Genomic DNA, 17,794 nt, shown 5'->3' on the forward strand with positions numbered 1-17,794 from the left:
TGTAAACACACCAAAAAGCAGGAACTTCCGCCAGTAGTTCTAAAAACCATTGTTGGAAAAATTTCCTCCAGTGCGAAAACCCCTTATCACAGCCTGTGAAAGGCCAGTGAGGTCTGCTGCATCCCATCCAGAAGCCAGATATGCAGATTCCATAGATCAGGACATGGGTGCAGATGGCGCCCTGTCCCTGAGAAAGAAGGTTGTTCCTCAGGGGAATCCTCCACAGAGGGGCTGTCGTGAGGAGCATGAGATCAGAAAACTAGGCCCAGGTTCCAACCAGCAGGACCTGCACCTTGTCCTCCCTGATCTTGCATGCTTGCACAAACCCTAGGGCCAACTTAGTGCCAGTGCATCCATGCCAAGGGGGGCCTCAGTCAGGGAGTGAACAGCTAGCAGTGGGAGCATTCCTGGCAAGCGAACAGGTCCACCTGGACTTCCCTGAATCGACTCCAATCAGCTGGACCACCTGGGGATGGAGTTTCCATTCTCCCAGAAGGGACAGTTGTTGTTAAAGCAGATCAGCTGCACAACTGAGCTCCCCCAGAACATGAACAGTATGCACTGATTTGAGCCATGATGAGGAGATGGCAGGGAAGTTGCAACATGCGACAAAAGCATACTTCCCCCTTAATTGTTGATGTGCCCAACTGTCGCAGTGTTGTCCGTGCAGACGAGTACCGGGAGAACCAGTGAAGAGCAAGCAGTACTGCCAGCAACTCAAGGCAATTAATTTGCCACTGCTGTCAAAGTCCCATCCAGGAGCCCAAGACGGCATGCCTATTGCTTACGGTGCCCCAGCCCATCCTGCAGGAATTTATTGTGACAGCAAAGTGCCTCCACACTTGCTCCAAGTGCACACCTGCCAGTCCTAACCAGGGGCTGGAAAGGCATCAGCAAATCAGGATAAAACACACCCAGAGCATGCCACAGCACCATGCCCATCTCAGGACTTGCTGTCTCATACGTAATAATCCAAGTGGCGTAACTCCGGCTGCAGAAGCCATATGCCCCAGGAGTGTCTGAAATTGTTTCAGAGGAACTGCTGTTTTCCTCCTGAACAAATTCAGGCAGTTCAGCAGCGATTGACCATGCTTGCTCGTGAGAGTCCAACTCCATACTGTGAAAAGAGATACTCTGGCTAATGAAGCGATCAGCTATGAAGAAAAAAAAAAACTGAATGAGTGTGCCATGCCACCAACTTATATATCCATATATATAGGGAGTGACTTGGCATGCAAATTCCACTCACTAATACTCATTGGCTGTTTCTTGTAATGCTCAGAGGCGATTCTAACATCAGTATCGATATAACGTCAAACGTGACTGATTAAAGGGAAACAAATTAACATTGCATATTTTTATGTTTGATTTATATATGAAATATAACTATAATAACTATAATAAATATAATAATAATAATAATTTTCTTGTTTTAATAATTAAAGCTAAATTTCAAAATGACATTAACTTGATAATACCTTGTAAAATTTCAGTTCCCTCATCCTTTTGTTTTTAATTAACTTCACTCCATTCTACACTGGGTTGCTTGGACAGATACATTTTACAACTGCTCTCTATGTACTGTAACAATCATTGCATTCATTATTGCAAATACTGACAATAAGTGTGTGTGTGTGTGTGTGTGTGTGTCCGCGCGTTTTTGTGAAAAATGAGGACATACATTTGTATAATGACACAGGTATGACATAGGTATTACAAGGTGAAGGTGACTTATGAGGACATTTCCCCATGTCCCCACTTTTCAAAATGCTTATAAATCATACAGAATGAGTTTTTTTGGAGAAAAGTAGAAACGCACAGTCTTCTGTGAGGGCTAAGTTTATGTCTAGGGTAGGTAACAGCACATACAGCTTGTACAGTATAAAAACGATTACGCCTATGGGATGTCCCCACTTTTCACAAAAACAAATGCGTGTGTGTGTGTTTTCTTTACCATCATAAACACAAATGTCATGTTAATGACGAGGTTAGCGATGCCCACCACCATCTGATCAGCGGAGATGGCCAGAGTCATGGACGTGGCAGTGTACGACACCAGAATAATGGAAAACAGGAAGATGAAGAACGCCTCGGCTGATGCCTTCAGACCTGCACAGGAAATACAAACACATCAGAATGCACGTTCCACATCAGACAAACATGAATGACGGAAATGTGTGTCTGACCAATCATCCAATAAACCACGCAGCTGAAGATGATGGACGGGATGGTGCGCAGAGTTAAGATGTCAGACAGGATCTTGGACAGGAAGTACACCGACACTCTGTAGTATCCACTGATGTACTCATGCCTGAGGACACACCCACCATAACAACATCAATCAATCAATCAATCAATCAATCATTTAATGAATCAAATTACAATCACAATGTTAACTGCACATAAAACATCACTAATCACTCACAAGACAATCTTAACATTGTTTTTAGCATCATGTTTTTTGTTTTTTAACTCATAACTCTTACTTTAGAAAAAAAAAGTTAGGATAATCTCCAACTTCTCTTAAAACCCCAAAGGTAAAATGTTCTATGATTTTAGAATTTCAAACTGAATATAATTAAGCATTGCAAAATAACACTGATACATATTACTACCCATACTGCTGCTACTACTACTACTATGTAAAAAATATTGTTCGATGTCCCCTTTACCTCGCCAGGTAAACCAGGCCCTTGGAATAGTCCTAAACTAAAATATAGTCATGCTTCTATATACATTCAGTCCAGAAGTAGATGTTTAAGAACCATTACAACAAACATCATGAAAATCATTCAGTATTTTTAAAAGGAAGAACCAGTTCTCGAACTCTTTTGTGTGTGTGTATTTACTCACACAAACAGTTTCCTCTCTGTGATGAAGAGTTCAGCTGAGGACATAGTAGTGAAGCACTGATTTGCGGTGATGAAATAGAGCGCGCCCATCCTGAAACACATGCACATGCACACACACACGCACACACACACTAATTTTAGTGGACAGCCAAAGGGAGTTTTACTAAATATATTACACGTTACACCAAAGTTTTATTCAGGAAATTATATTTGAAAACACTAAGGCTAAAGAGACACAGCTTCTGTTCATCAGATCTGAACACTGAATCAATTCTTATTCAAGCAGAAATTATTACTCACAAAAATACTGACTCAGCTGGATGAATGTGTTTTCATACCTGTTCTGAATGCCACTCATATTTTCCTTCACTCCAAAATATATGGCTCCAACAACCAGAGCCAGGAAAATCATCAACCCGATCTGGAGAAAAAAAGACTCAGATTAATACAGAAATATCAGCATAAATGTAAAACTTTAACTTTATTTTAACACTTTATTACAATCCAAATTCCGAAAATGTTGGGAAGATTTTTAAATTCAAAATAAAATGAAAACTTAAAGGCTTTCAAATCACATGAGCCAATATTTTATTCACAATACAACATAGAGAACATAACAAATGTTTAAACTGAGAAATATGACACTTTTATTCACTAAATGAGCTCATTTCAAATTTGATGCCTGCTACATGTCTCAAAAAAGTTGACATGGTGGCAACAAAAATCAGCCCTTTGTCGCCCCCGTGCCAACTTTTTTGAAAAGCAAGACATTTTGAAAAGATTCAGCTGGGAGAACATCTAGCAACTAATTAAGTTAATTGACATCAGGTCTGTAACATGATTAGCTGTCTTAGAGAGGCAGAGTCTCTCAGAAATAAAGATGAGCAGAGGCTCTCCAATCTCTGAAAGAGTGCGTAAAAAGATTGCGGAATACTTTAAAAACGTTCCTCAATGTCAAATTGCAAAGACTTTGCAAAATGTCATCATCTACAAAACATCATAAAAAAATTCAGAGAAACTGGAAAAAGCTCTCTGCGTAAGGGACAAGGCAGAAGACCTTTCTTGGATGCCCGTGTTTTTCGGGCCCTCAGACGACACTGCATCACTCATCTATCATTGACATTACTAAATGGACCCAGGAATACTTGCAAAAACCACTGTCGGTAAACACAATCCGCCATGCTATCTGCACATGCCAACTGAAGCTATATCATGCACATCAAGTGTTCTATGGTCAGACGAGTCCAAATTTGACATTCTTGTTGGAAATCACGGACGCCGTGTCCTCCAGGCTAAAGAGGAGGGAGACCGTCCAGCGTGTTATCAGTGTTCAGTTCAAAAGCCAGCATCTTTGATGGTATGGAGGTGCATAAGTGCATACAATATGGACAGCTTGCATGTTTTGGAAGGCACTATGAATGCTGAAAGGTGTATAAAGTTTTTAGAGCAACATATGCTCCCCTCCAGACGACGTCTATTTCAGGGAAGGCCTTGTGTATTTCAGCAGGACAACGCAAAACAACATACTGCAGCTATCACAACAGCATGGCTTTGTAGTAGAAGAGTCCAGGTGCTGAATTGACCTGCCTGCAGTCCAGATCTTTCACCTATAGATAACATTTGGCGCATCATTAAACTAAAAATACTTTCAGTTTTCATTTTATTAAAATAAAAAAAAACGTCCCAACATTTCCGTAATTCAGGTTGTATGTACTGTAAATCTATATATATGCTCAATTGTGCTCCTTGCAAAAAAAATTATCTCTATGAAGAATTTCAGTCAGATTTCAGGCCTCAACATAGTACAGAAACTGCACTTGTTAAAATTACAAATGACTTGCTTCTTACTTCAGACCAAGGCTGCATCTCATTGCTAGTATTACTTGATCTTAGTGTTGTGTTCGACACTATAGACCATGACATACACATAGATCAATTACAAAACTATACTGGTATTCAAGGGCAGGCTTTAAGATGGTTTAGATCCTACCGATCCGATCGCTACCACTTTGTTCAATTATCACCAGTAAAGTATGGTGTACCACAAGGATCTGTCCTAGGTCCTCTGCTTTTTTCAATATACATGTTGCCATATTGGATGACCAATAATTTCCTCGTATTAAATTCAGATAAGACAGAGATATTACTTATTGGACCAAAAAAACAGTACACAAAATCTCTTGAATTACAATTTGCAACTAGACGGATGCACTGTTACGTCCTCTAAAGTAAAAAAATCTGGGTGTTATATTAGACAGCAACTTGTCCTTTGAAAATCATATTTCCCATGTTACAAAAACAGCATCCATCTTAGAAACATTGCCAAGCTTCGAAACATGCTACCTGTTTCTGATGCAGAAAAGCTAGTTCATGCATTCATGACCTCTAGACTGGACTATTGTAATGCACTGCTAGCTGGTTGTCCCGCATCTTCAATAAACAAGCTACAGATAGTCCAAAATGCAGCGGCTAGAGTTCTTACCAGGTCAAGAAAATATGATCATATTACCGATATTTGTCGGTAAATATGAAATATAAATATTATATTTTACAGTCTCTGCACTGGCTACCTATTAAGTTCCGTATCATTTACAAAATATTATTACTTGCCTATAATGCCCTAAATGGTTTAGCTCCTGCGTACCTAACTTGTCTTCTACCACGCTACAATCCAACCCGCTCCCTAAGGTCGCAAAACTCTGGACTTTTGGTAGTACCTAGGATAGCAAAGTCCACTAAAGGAGGTAGAGCTTTTTCACATTTGGTTCCCAAACTCTGGAATAGCCTTCCTGATAACATTTGGTGTTCAGATACACTCTCTCTGTTTAAATCTAGATTAAAGACATCTCTTTAGCCAAGCATTCACATAATTCATCTTATAATCTTGTACTGCAGTTATATCTGATCAAATGTACATTATTATTATTCTTTAGCTTGGGTTGAACAAATAATTTTTGCTTAGATGGAACAGCAGCTACGCTAATTATGTCTCTATTTGTTTCTCTGTTGATTAACATCCCGTGGTAACTAGGAATTACAGAAGCTTCAGTCTGGATCCAACCCTTAAATGATCTGAGATGACTGAACACCTGAGAAAAGATAATACCAACTCCTCGGAGGATGACAACGCTCAGAAAACATACAGAATTACCAAATTTTGCCATAAGTTAAATATATTAAGGTTCTGCAATATATAAATATATTGTGGAAACTTAATTTCCTGTAGAGCTGCTTTGCAGCGATTTATATCGTAAAAAGCGCTATACAAATAAACTTGAACTTGAATTTAAAGCAGCTTGCATTTTTTGTTTGACCCGTGGCCTAGCGACTTTGCAGACCCCTTTAGAGACTTTTTCCCCCTTTTCAAAAAAGCGCCTAGCAACAAATCTTTAGGGTTTGCCCAAACCTTATTTAGTTTCTGAGATTCGCTGGTATTGCCACACGAGCACGAGGTCTTGCTGTCCCAGCGCGCACACATATCTCTCTCTCTCTGAGCGTCTGCTCTGTTCAGCGAGCGGCGGAGAGGAGCAGCGCTTTCAGTTAAACACAGATATTATGTTGCTTCTCTAAATTTACATGCAAGTATAGCCGAAATCACAGCACAGCTATTGTCTTTATCTTATTTGCATTTGATTTCATCAGACGACAGCTCGATTATCGGGATTGTTGTACAGATTAACATCTTGGAAGTGAGAGCTGGTTATGTAGCCTACTCCATGGGTCGCGTTTCAATCACTATTACATATTAATTCCGTTGTCTGACAACAGAAACAGTAAAATATATCAATGAAAACAGTTTCATTGAGAATTTAGCTGCATCAAAATACAGTATGTGGGCACAGAGAGGCAAACAAATCTAATAATATATAATAAACGTACATTTTGCATTTTCAGAAGAAGTGAGCTGCCCTGTTGTGCAAAAATGTAAACAGGGTTGTGTAAGTAAATTTTTTATGTGCCTAATAGACATGAACAAGTTATTTGAAAAACATCTATGACCTTTGAAACATGTCTAGTCTTCATGCTCTATGTTTACTATAGTTTCAATAATAATAAACATACATTTGCATAAATCAGAATCAGAAAGAGCTTTATTGCCAAGTGTGTTTACAGACACAAGAAATTTGTCTTGGTGTTAGGAGCTTCTAGTACAGAAGTACAAACATAGTGCAGACAACATATAATTAAGGTAATAAACACTAATGATGAAGAGAATAAACAATAAATTATTAATAACAACAGTAATAAAAAAAATATATACAGAAAAGAAAAGAAAAAATGCCCATAGACAGAACTGTGAATGTATGAATCTCCTATGTACGGATGAGGGTTTGAGGAGTTATTTACAGATGTACAGTACCGGGGTGTGTTATGTGTTGTTCAGGTGGGATATGGCCTGGGGGTAAAAAACTGTTCTTGTGTCTTGCTGTTTTGGTGCTCAGTGATCTGTAGCACCGGCCAGAGGGCAACAGTACAAAGATAGAGTGAGCTGGGTGTGAGGGGTCCAGAGTGACTTTCTTAGCCCTTTTCCTCACTCTGGAGATATAAAGGTCTTGGAGGTTGGGTAGAGGGGCACCGATAATCCTCTCAGCAGTCCTGACTGTCCGTTGTAGTCTTCTGATGTCTGTTTTGGTAGCTGAGCCAAACCAAACAGTTATAGATGAACACAGGACAGACTCGATGATGGCAGAAATGACAGAGTTGGCAGATGATGGCAGAGATGATGGCAGGACAAAAGCATCCACATTTGTCCATGTCCATGTTGATTAGAGTATTGAAAACTTGAAAAGTATTAATTTAAGGTACATTTAGAACAAATAAAAATGTGCGATTAAGCGTGCTTTCACATCTGTAGTTCGGTTCATTTGGTCCGGACCAAAGGCAAAAAATTATACATTGTAGCTATTTTTAGCCGTTTTGGTTCCTTTTCACACCACACTGTTTGCTCTGGTCCAAACCAGCTGAAACGAACCAAAATACAGTCACGTGACAACATCCGCTTCACTTGTTGGCTAGATGTGTCTTTGAACGCATTCCCTAAACTGCTTTTCGATTGGTCAGAAAGAGCGTGCGGGAAAATTCCAACGGTGCTCCCGGAAGTAAACAAAGACAGGAGTAAAATGCAGCAGACAGCACACTGCTATTTTGAGGCTCCGCACCTCCTCACAACCTCAAGTTTGTCCGCGACCTGCCATGATAAACTGCAAACTGTCAACAAACACTTCCTCATCCTATAATGCACAGCGCAGCTGGTTTAGTCCAAAAATGCGCAGTTCTTTTTGCAGTTGGGTCTGTTTAAGGTCGGATCGTTTTCTCACCACAAACAAACCACTCCAGGGTTCTTTTGAAAGCGTACCGAGACCACCTCTTCAGCCGGTCTCGGTACGCTTGTTTGGTCCGCTTTTGGTGCGCACCCGAGTGCGATTGCTGTTTTCTCACCTGCCCAAACGAACCACACCAAGAGGGAAAACGAACTCTAGTGCGATTCAACCGAACTAAATGAGGCAGGTGAGAAAGCACCCTAAATTGCGATTAATCACGGGTTAACTCATGACAGTCACGCGATTAATCCCGATTAAAAAATGTAATCGATTGACAGCCCAAATATATATATATGTGTGTGTATGTGTGTGTGTGCGTGCATGTATATAAATATCCAGGCAGGCTTCTTCCATGGCCTGAAGGAAGAGAACATGGATGTAAGGTTTGCGATCATATACTTTCCACCGCCACTCCTCAGATTTAGAAAGGGCGAGTATGCAGGCAAAAATATGTTCGAAAACCGCTTCCTCTTCCTCCTCCTCCTGCGTACTCCCTCTCCACCTCCTACTCTTCCTTCATTTCTTTCTCTATTAATTTCTCCTTCTCCTTTCTGGTGTCCTCGACCTATTCCTTGATGTCTCTCTGGATCCATTGTTTCAAACCTGAATGAGCTGACTTTGGCCCTTTTATCTATCCATTGAAGGTTCTGATTGGTGTGTGATAAAGTTTGAATCCTAGGGGCCTCATTTATAAAATGTTGCGCAGAAACCATCCTAAATTTGATCTTACGATCATTTCTCAAATATGCATATGTGTGATTCACATGCAGAAAAACACACGTCTCTTTCAGATGTGAAATTGATGAATCGCAAAAGATCTTGAACTTGTTCGCAAATTAATGGTTTCAGCTCTCTGCCTTGCAGACGACTCCTTCTTAATGTAATTAACATGTAAAAGATTGCAGTCATCATCCAAATTATTTAATTTAGAACAGTGAGCTGCAAGAACAGCTTACATTTCCAAAAACCTGCAGTACTCCGAAAAGAAAAAAAATGCATACATCTGCCAGACCCTGACGTGACGCTAAGCACTTTTCCACATCAAAGGCCGTTTTTTACAAATATGAGAGCTGTCGTGAATTTAAGCGTACGCACACTCTAAGATCAAATCTGAGCGTATTCACGCTTTATAAATGACGCCCCTAGTGTTTCCACTTGGGTAATTGTGTGCTAATTGAGCTCACACTGTGTTGACTTGAGTGAACAATATTGAATGCTAATGCTTTCTAAATGACCACATGGTCTAAGCACTGAGAAATGTAGGGATTTTTGTGTGTAGGGTTATGCAGTAACAGTTCACCAAATCTAACTCATGTGTCAAAGCAGGGCAATTGTGTTTATAGTTAAGGTAAATGGGTGTGCTTTTTTAAAAATGGTGTTCAAAAGCCTGGTTATAGTGTTTTATCAATCAAGAAAAACTGTAATAGTTAATAGTTATACGTGGAACTGTTGTCAAATTGATGTGGTGTGGCCATGGTTCTTATAACACACACCAAGTTTGGTTTGAATACACTAAAGCATTGCAGATATATAGCCTCTTGTCTGTTTTGGTGTGCTCTTCGTCAAATTCGTACACGTGTTATTTGAGAACAGTTTGACTAATCTTGAATTTTATACCTTTTTGCCAGCATAGTCTGAAGATGATCTGAGCCAATCAGACAAACCATCTAAGATGAGTTCGAAAAAGTAGGTTTGTGATTAAAAATCGCAAACAATTACAATTCTGATGTATTGCTGTCATAGAAGCGTTTATCAGTGCGGATCCATCTATGTGCAGATATTTTAGGAATCCGCTAGTTTTCAAATGCTCTTGTGTGCTAAGGGAAGTCGTGGCCTAATGGTTAGAAAGTCGGACTTGTAATCCAAAGGTTGCAGGTTCGAGTCTCGGGCCGGCAGGGATTGTAGGTGGGGGGGGTGAATGTCCAGCGCTCTCTCCACCCTCAATACCACGACTGAGGTGCCCTTGAGCAAGGCACCGAACCCCCAACTGCTCCCCGGGCGCCGCAGCATAAATGGCTGCCCACTGCTCCGGGTGTGTGTTCACGGTGTGTGTGTGTTCACTGCTGTGTGTGTGCACGTTAGATGGGTTAAATGCAGAGCACGAATTCCGAGTATGGGTCACCATAGTTGGCAGTATGTCACTTCACTTCACTTCACTTCACTTCTGTGTGAGCCCTCAGTGAAAAGCGTGAAGCAATGATCATTGTAGCCAATCACAGTCATATCAGTTGAGCGCGTGAACACTATGGCCAATCAGCGGTATTTAAGGATCCACTCAACAGCGCTCAAACATTAGCGGGAAATGGTCGTTTTTAAAATTGCAGTACGGACTGAATTCGGTACTCTTGACAACACTATCTTGGTATCTATTTCACTCTATATGGGCCAAGGAATCAGAGGGAAAAAATTGCTCCTAAAATTTACGGTTCAAAAGTTATTAGCATCAACTGTGTGCAAATTTGAACTGTTGTTGGCGCTAGAGGGGTTGAGTTACAGACTCAAAACTAGCTATAGTTAATTTTGAGAATGTCCACTATCTGTGTGCCATATTTCATAACTTCCCCGCAAGCAGTTCTATGGGCCGCCACAGACTTCCAGAGCAGAAGAAAGAGAAGAAGAAGAAGAGGAGGAGGAGCACCGTCAATTACACCTTTGGCTCTTGGCCCCTAATAATCATATCTCGGTGATTCTAAGATAACAGTACTGTTATGTGCAGTTAAATTATTCAAATATGATCATAAAAACTATTATTTCAGCTCAAAGGCTAAAAGAAACAGTTGTGAATGCCTGAAGTAGACGGTTGCGCTGACCTGAGCGAACGAGGTCTGTGGGTTCAGCATGAGATCCTTGAATGTTCTTTTGAGGACCCAGTGGAACTGGTGCCAGAAGGACGTGCTGTAGGTGATGGTTCTGAATTTGGGTTGTGTGCTGAAGTTCTGGCCCCGAGCGATTCGCTCCAGCTCGCTTTTGGTCTGTTGGTAGCTAATGCTGTTTTTGTATTCCTCCACCAAACGGTCCTCAATGCCCTTCAGAGACGAAATCAGCTGCTCCTGGTCGAGTTCTAACCCATGCAAACACATTTATAATTATTCACACAAACACACAAGTCTCAAAAAAAAATTAAACATTCATATTAAAGCTTAAATAAATTCTAAATATTACATGAAAAACAAACTAAAGCTATTTAAAATTCATTCTAAATATTAGTCTTAGTCAGTGATGATATAAAACAAAAACTACAACTATTAAACAATTGTTTTAAAGCAGAAATAAGTTCTAAATATTACATGAACAACTATAATAGATTCCCATTATGGCTAAATAAAATAAATTCTAAATCTTGTATAAAAAAACCCCTCAAAATATTAATAATTCATATTAAAGCTGAAATAATGTTATGTTATTGTTAACTTAAATGACAACTAAAACTTTTAAACATTATTTTTAAATCTGAAAAACAATAACTAATTTAGAAGTATTAACGGAAGAAACTTAAACGAAAAATACAAATACTGCCTTGGCAACTAAGTTGAAGTAACTGACTCCTCCATCCCCAACTCCTCCTTTCTCACAGTCAGGACTTGGCTTTCTGATATTCCTTGCTGAATCAGACTTTTTTCTTGAATAACACTTAAATATCATTAAGTACATTAATTATATCTGCTTTGTTCCGTTCTGTTAACCCTTGGGGGATTAATATTATTGCTGCTCTCCCTGTTCATTCATGACAGGCTGCATGCATGGGCAGGGAGTTTTTGCCCAGAACAGTACCATACCGCCAAACCAAACTTTATGCTAAGTATCTATCATTTTGACGTCCATTTAGTGGTTCTGACAAAACAACAATTAGTAAAACTAAAACTGATATAAAAATAAAGGCACATACACATAATTACATAAACATGAAACAAACACACATACAGTATTAGTTCTTGACTAAAATAAGCTGCAAAATGGCCTTTATACTGCGGAAGGGAAACTATTGTACCCTCATTGTCGTATAACTTGTTGAGAGCGACGGCGGTGGATTCTCCATTGATGACATCCAGGAAGAAATCAGCAGGGTTGTTATGAGGTTCACAGATGTATCCTGACACACACACACACACACACACACACACTTCAGTATCAGGACGTGAGGGTCTGTTCGTGTGTGTGTGTGTGTTTTCATACCGATCTGACTGAAGTAGTCCAGGGCATCATGAGCTTGGCCGTGATACACCATCCTTCCTCCCACCAGCAGTGTGAGGCAGTCGAAAAGCCGGAAGATGGAGTACCGCGGCTGATGGATGGACAGGATGATGGTGCGACCGCTGTTCGCCATTCTGAACAAACCACATTGACAGATTTCACCCCCCCAATTTTTTTTTAATTACTTTAAAATATCAAATTAAAAATATGCTAATTCATAAATAATTTATATAAAGTAATTAGTTATTTATGCAAATACATTTATATAAAATATATATATGAACACCTCCTTGAAGGAGGGAACAGAGACGTTATGTCAACACTGACGTTAGGGGTCTTACTTGGGAGCCCCAATCACATAGGAGTAGTAAAAAACAGGCCAATGAATATTTGTGAGTGAATTGCCTAGTGACTCCCCGTACACACGAATATGTAAAACGGCAGTGTGCATCCACTTATTCCGGTTTGCGACACGGAGCCAAGACTGTGTCCCAGTCATTCAGCTGTGTAGTTCAAGGTTGTGGCATGAGGAATGTAACATCTCCATTCCCTCCTTCAGTCATTCACATTCGATGGGACACAGCTATGCCAAGGATGGGTCTGTCTTCTTTAAGGGCAGCGCTTGCATATTCACCACCTTGGTCTCAGGACAATGTGAGAGTCAATCAGAATTCAAGTCAGGTTTCACTGGCCAAAAATGCCAACAAGTTTCCCAACCCTCTGGATGGAAGTGTGTGGGGTCTGTAGTGCTTCTGTCTTTGTCTTCAGAGACACGATATTAAATTTGACTGACAATAGTTGCTCAAGGGAGCTCTCTGCAGTCGAGAAAGGTCCACTGAGAGACCCTAAGAGGGGACAAGGCGCAGTCTACCTCTTTACATCTCTCAAGAACCTAATGATCAGGTCGTGGTTTCCCATAGACCTGTCATCCACAGCATTGTGATGTGCTGCAATAGCAGCAACATACACTTTCAAGTGAAGGGGACAATCTTTGCTTCAGACTCTCTTGCAGAAAAGAAATCACAACACTGATTGGGAATCTCTGGGGGTCTTCTCTGCAAGAAGAACACCACTCAAGTGAACAGATTCCACTTCAGGAGATAACCCTGCCTGGTATAGGGGGTTCTGCCCTAAAGTTGGCTGCACACTAGACGATTTTCAAATCTTAACCGATTTTAAAACCATGGGAGAGCACAGACATGAAGACAGTTCAACCGATTTTTAGCCTTATAATTCTCTAAACGCGCACACTAGATGATTCGACCAGACCGCGAGACCACACACTTGAAGATTGTAGGAACGATTTCACAGTGACACGTGATCTCACGGAGACTCGCGAGATCAAACGTGACTAGAGAAGAAAAACAAATAGAGGACAATTGAAGTTGTCTGCTGGCTCTCCTGGCGTTTCACAGTGAAAAACAAAGTATACAAAAGAATATGGGTGATGTTCTCTGCTTTCACGGCATGTTTGTGGCTGCCAGGTGCCACTTGCTCGCTCTCATTGGCTATCGCGGGTATCTATTTATTTATTTAAAAAATACTTTTATATTAATAATTTATATATTTTTAAACTATCACATACACTTATAAGTAATTTCAAATGAACCTGTCTTTCTTGTGGTGTAGGTGTGGAATATGACCAGTTTTGTATAAATGCACCTCTTGAGCAGCATGAGGACGGAGTTGGCCGTACTGGCGTCCAGGCCGGTGGTTGGTTCGTCCAGGAAAAGCACTGGCGGATCAAAGATCAGCTCCATGCCGATGCACGTCCTCTTCCTCTCTCCACCCGAAACACCACGAATCAGCTGCGTGCCCACCTGTAAACCAGCCAATCAGAACAGCCATCAATTTACTTATTTAGTTTGTAAGTTTTATCTATCTATCTATCTATCTATCTATCTATACATTTGAGGAGAAAAAAAAACACTCAAGTATTTAGACGGCAGATACATCTAAATCAAAGAAGAGACTATATGCTGTACAGTGTTGGGTGTAACGCGTTACAAAGTAATTAAATTACTTATCCACTGAAAAAGTAAAGTAAGGGATTACTATTAATTTTTACATAATTTAATTACAGTTACTTATAAAGTACTTGCGTTACATACAGTAAATAATTTCAACAGTTCTAAAATCAATATTGAATTTGAAATCTAAATTTACTGTCTAAAGACAAAATTGAATGCAGCAGCTTTAACCCTCCACGCGCCGGCTTGTTCACTTTCAGATTTTCCTGATTCACAGAGAAACTTTAAATACTCAGATACATATAAGACTAGAATCAATAGAATCTAAAAAGTTTGAAGTGTCTACTTTTAAATGAACGAGATCAAATCAAAAACTAATATTTCTGATCATGTAATCCCAATGAAACTAAAGCGAGGTACAATCTTTCCTGTAACTGAAAGCCTGAAGTGTCTACTTTTAAATGAACAAATTCAAATCGAAAACGAATATTATCTGATTATGTAATCCATATGAAACTGAAGTACAGTCTTTCCCATATCTGAGCTCATTATATGCAGTCACCTGCGCGCAAACGCCCTCACCTAGAGAAAAAAAAAAAAAAAAAAATTTCAAGATTCATCTAATTTTCTTCATTTTAGAAAGAGGACCTGCTATGAGGAATTTACCTCATAAGAATAGCGCGATCTGACATGGCTTTATTCAGCAGAGAAGATCATTTTTGTAATTTATTCTTACTGTACAAAGTTCTCTAAGTTACACAAATGCGCCAATAGATGGCAGTATGGTACTGAAAATAACTGATGGGGTGTGGTCTATAACCACTTTAATTTGTCAGGGTCATACTGACTCAGATTAAGTGCGTTTGAGAGGAGTGAAGTTTGTTCTTTGTGATCGTTATAATTTGTGCCTGTTGTGTGCGTTATTGACAAGTAAGTAATTTATACTGTATGTGTTAATGCTTGAATCATTATGATTATTTAGCTTCAAAGTGTTATCGTGACATTCCTAATACTATGTGAATGACTCAGCAGCTTCAGTTTCGCAATATCGTTTATAGTGATATTCTGTAAACTAATCGAAGGTAATGGTGATGTAATTTCTAGTATGTCGTTTACATCTAGGCTACGTTATTTCTGCAATTATACGGTACTTAATTTGTGAGTCAATAAGTGGGAATTGTGGTGTTTATATAAGACACAAATTAAAGACGCCATTTTGAGCAGCGCAGGTTTATCGTAACTGCGTCATCGTTTCCACAGCTGTGTTACACCATGTATATTGATCAGAAATGCCACATATATGTAAAGATGTACATAATTCAATTCAGTGATGTTAAATGGTGTTGTAACTTTGTGTTTTCTGCATTCTTTATAGGAAACACACACACACACAAATGCATAAATACTTGTCAAATTTGTACTTCTATCAACCGGATTAAAGTTTATATTTGGAAGTCTGGACTATTGCACCTCTTTTTAACGGAAGAGCATGGCTAGAAGGCGGAAGCCAGTGTAACGCACGCAGTATCAGTCACAAAGTGGTCCTTCGAGCCGGATGCGCTAACTACGCCATGGCAACGTCCAGAGACTATTATGATGATCGGCCACCAAGTCCTCGGCCAGCCCGCATCTGGAGGCCACCAACCTATCTGGAGGACGTCGTGTACAGCTATCCACCACATCAGAACATCCCTCCAGAGTTGATGGAATTTAACCAAGCAAGAACAGAGATCTTCCCCCACCATCAAGTGATGCGTACGACCTCGACACCAGCTATCAGTGTCAGCAGAGACAATGAGTCAGGATGCCAACATTTAGAGACGCGGTTTAAGAGACTAGTTGGTGAAATGAGAGATTTACAGGTAGAAATGGACAGTGTGAGACGGGTTTCATATGAAAAGAGCTTTCCTCAGCATCATGAAAATCCCTCTCCCTTACCTTTCAATCCTGAATGTCACTTAGAGAGTGAACTGACTCATTCCCCCATTTCAGTCCTACATCGTCCAAAGCCTGATAAGCCTTCTGAAATGATTCAGTCTGCTCCACAGTTAGCTCAACACGTAGACAATCAGCAGAATCCAAGGAATTCCTCTGCCTTACTACCAATGCAATTTACTCGCCCAGCATCTGTGCCAGTCAAGGCAGATACCCAGGTCATGCTCAATGCCACAGATGCCTCCTCAGGTTAAGCTTCAACCGCAAACACAATTACATGCAACGCCGTCGTTATTGTGTCCACAGACAGTTCCATATGCGCTACACACTCCTCCCGTACAGCAACCAGCAGTAGTGCAATTCTGTCAGACTCAACCAGGTATTCAAACCACATACTATTCTCCACCGCCTCAGAGATCATTCTCACAAGTTCTGCAACCTCAATCGTCTTCCTTCATGCCACAGTATGCTCCATCCCAAGCCCTTGGCTATCAAGCTCCAATGCCAACATCTGCCCTGAGTAACTACCCAAACCAGCCTACAATGCCAGGTCTGATGGAAATGGCTATCACTGCTTCCTATGGCATACCAAAGCCCAAACTGTTACCCTTCTCTTCAGGTAAAGAGAGTAACTTTCTCATACTCAAGAAGGGACTTGATAGCCTACTTGGTCCTCATCCCCATTTGACCGAGGATTATAAGTACCAAGTTCTTCTTGACCATTTGAAATTACCTACTGCCTATCAAGTTGCAAAGCGGTTTGTTAATAGCCCAATGCCATACACCCATTCAATGCAAGCCCTACAGCAACGTTATGGACAACCCAGGCAGCTGGTCCAAAGTGAGCTCAAGGAAATCCTTAATGCACCGACCGTGAAAAATGGTGATGCTCAAGGTTTTGAAGACTTTGCTGCTGCAGTGAACACTTTGGTGGGTATGTTGAGCACATTGGATGGTCCTGCTAGATTTGAACTACAATGCGGTTCTCATGTAGACACTTTACTCACTAAGTTACCTGTCAGTTACAGAGATTCTTTTATTGAACATTGTCTTACCCAAGGAATTCTCATGAGTGGCACTACTCGCACTTACACTTTACCTGACTTTGCTCAGTGGCTTGAGAAAAAGTCTCAAGCAATACAGATTTCCCACCGAGTTTCAGAGACAGTTCACAGAGAGCCCTCATGCAGAGAGCTAAGACAACCAAGACGTCAGAAGTTCAAAACTACTATCATTCTCCTTGGCAATAAATATGAAACCAAAGCTGAAACACAATCCAGTATCAATTCTCCCTCTGCTTCAGTCCCAGTTACCACCAAAAGAAGAGAGAGATTTAAGCCATTCTGCCCCTACTGTAATAACCAGGACCATTACCTCAATGCTTGTGCAGAATTTGCCAAACTGAGTCAGTCTGAACGGGCTAACTGGATAAGTGAGAAAGAAAGATGTTGGCGGTGTGGTCGTGGACACAAGCCTGACAAGTGTACTCTGAAAAAACCTTGCTCCAGCTGTGGTGGACAGCATC

At 40.4% G+C, this 17,794-nt stretch overlaps 1 protein-coding gene across 1 annotated transcript in view; it reads right to left on the reverse strand.

The window, feature by feature from the left end:
* Nucleotides 1-17,794, reverse strand: part of LOC306860953 (broad substrate specificity ATP-binding cassette transporter ABCG2-like) — a gene marked incomplete at its 5' end in the record, with an annotated part of 52,917 nt that overhangs the window by 11,160 nt on the left and 23,963 nt on the right. The window contains 8 exons of the mRNA XM_079402978.1: nt 1,955-2,109; nt 2,187-2,311; nt 2,854-2,943; nt 3,191-3,273; nt 10,984-11,234; nt 12,162-12,263; nt 12,347-12,498; nt 14,027-14,184. Coding sequence (XP_079259104.1) covers nt 1,955-2,109; nt 2,187-2,311; nt 2,854-2,943; nt 3,191-3,273; nt 10,984-11,234; nt 12,162-12,263; nt 12,347-12,498; nt 14,027-14,184 — 1,116 coding nt within the window. The remainder of the gene's footprint in view (nt 1-1,954; nt 2,110-2,186; nt 2,312-2,853; nt 2,944-3,190; nt 3,274-10,983; nt 11,235-12,161; nt 12,264-12,346; nt 12,499-14,026; nt 14,185-17,794) is intronic.

This window comes from Barbus barbus, assembly GCF_936440315.1.
Source record: "Barbus barbus genome assembly, chromosome: 41".
NCBI lineage: Eukaryota > Metazoa > Chordata > Actinopteri > Cypriniformes > Cyprinidae > Barbus > Barbus barbus.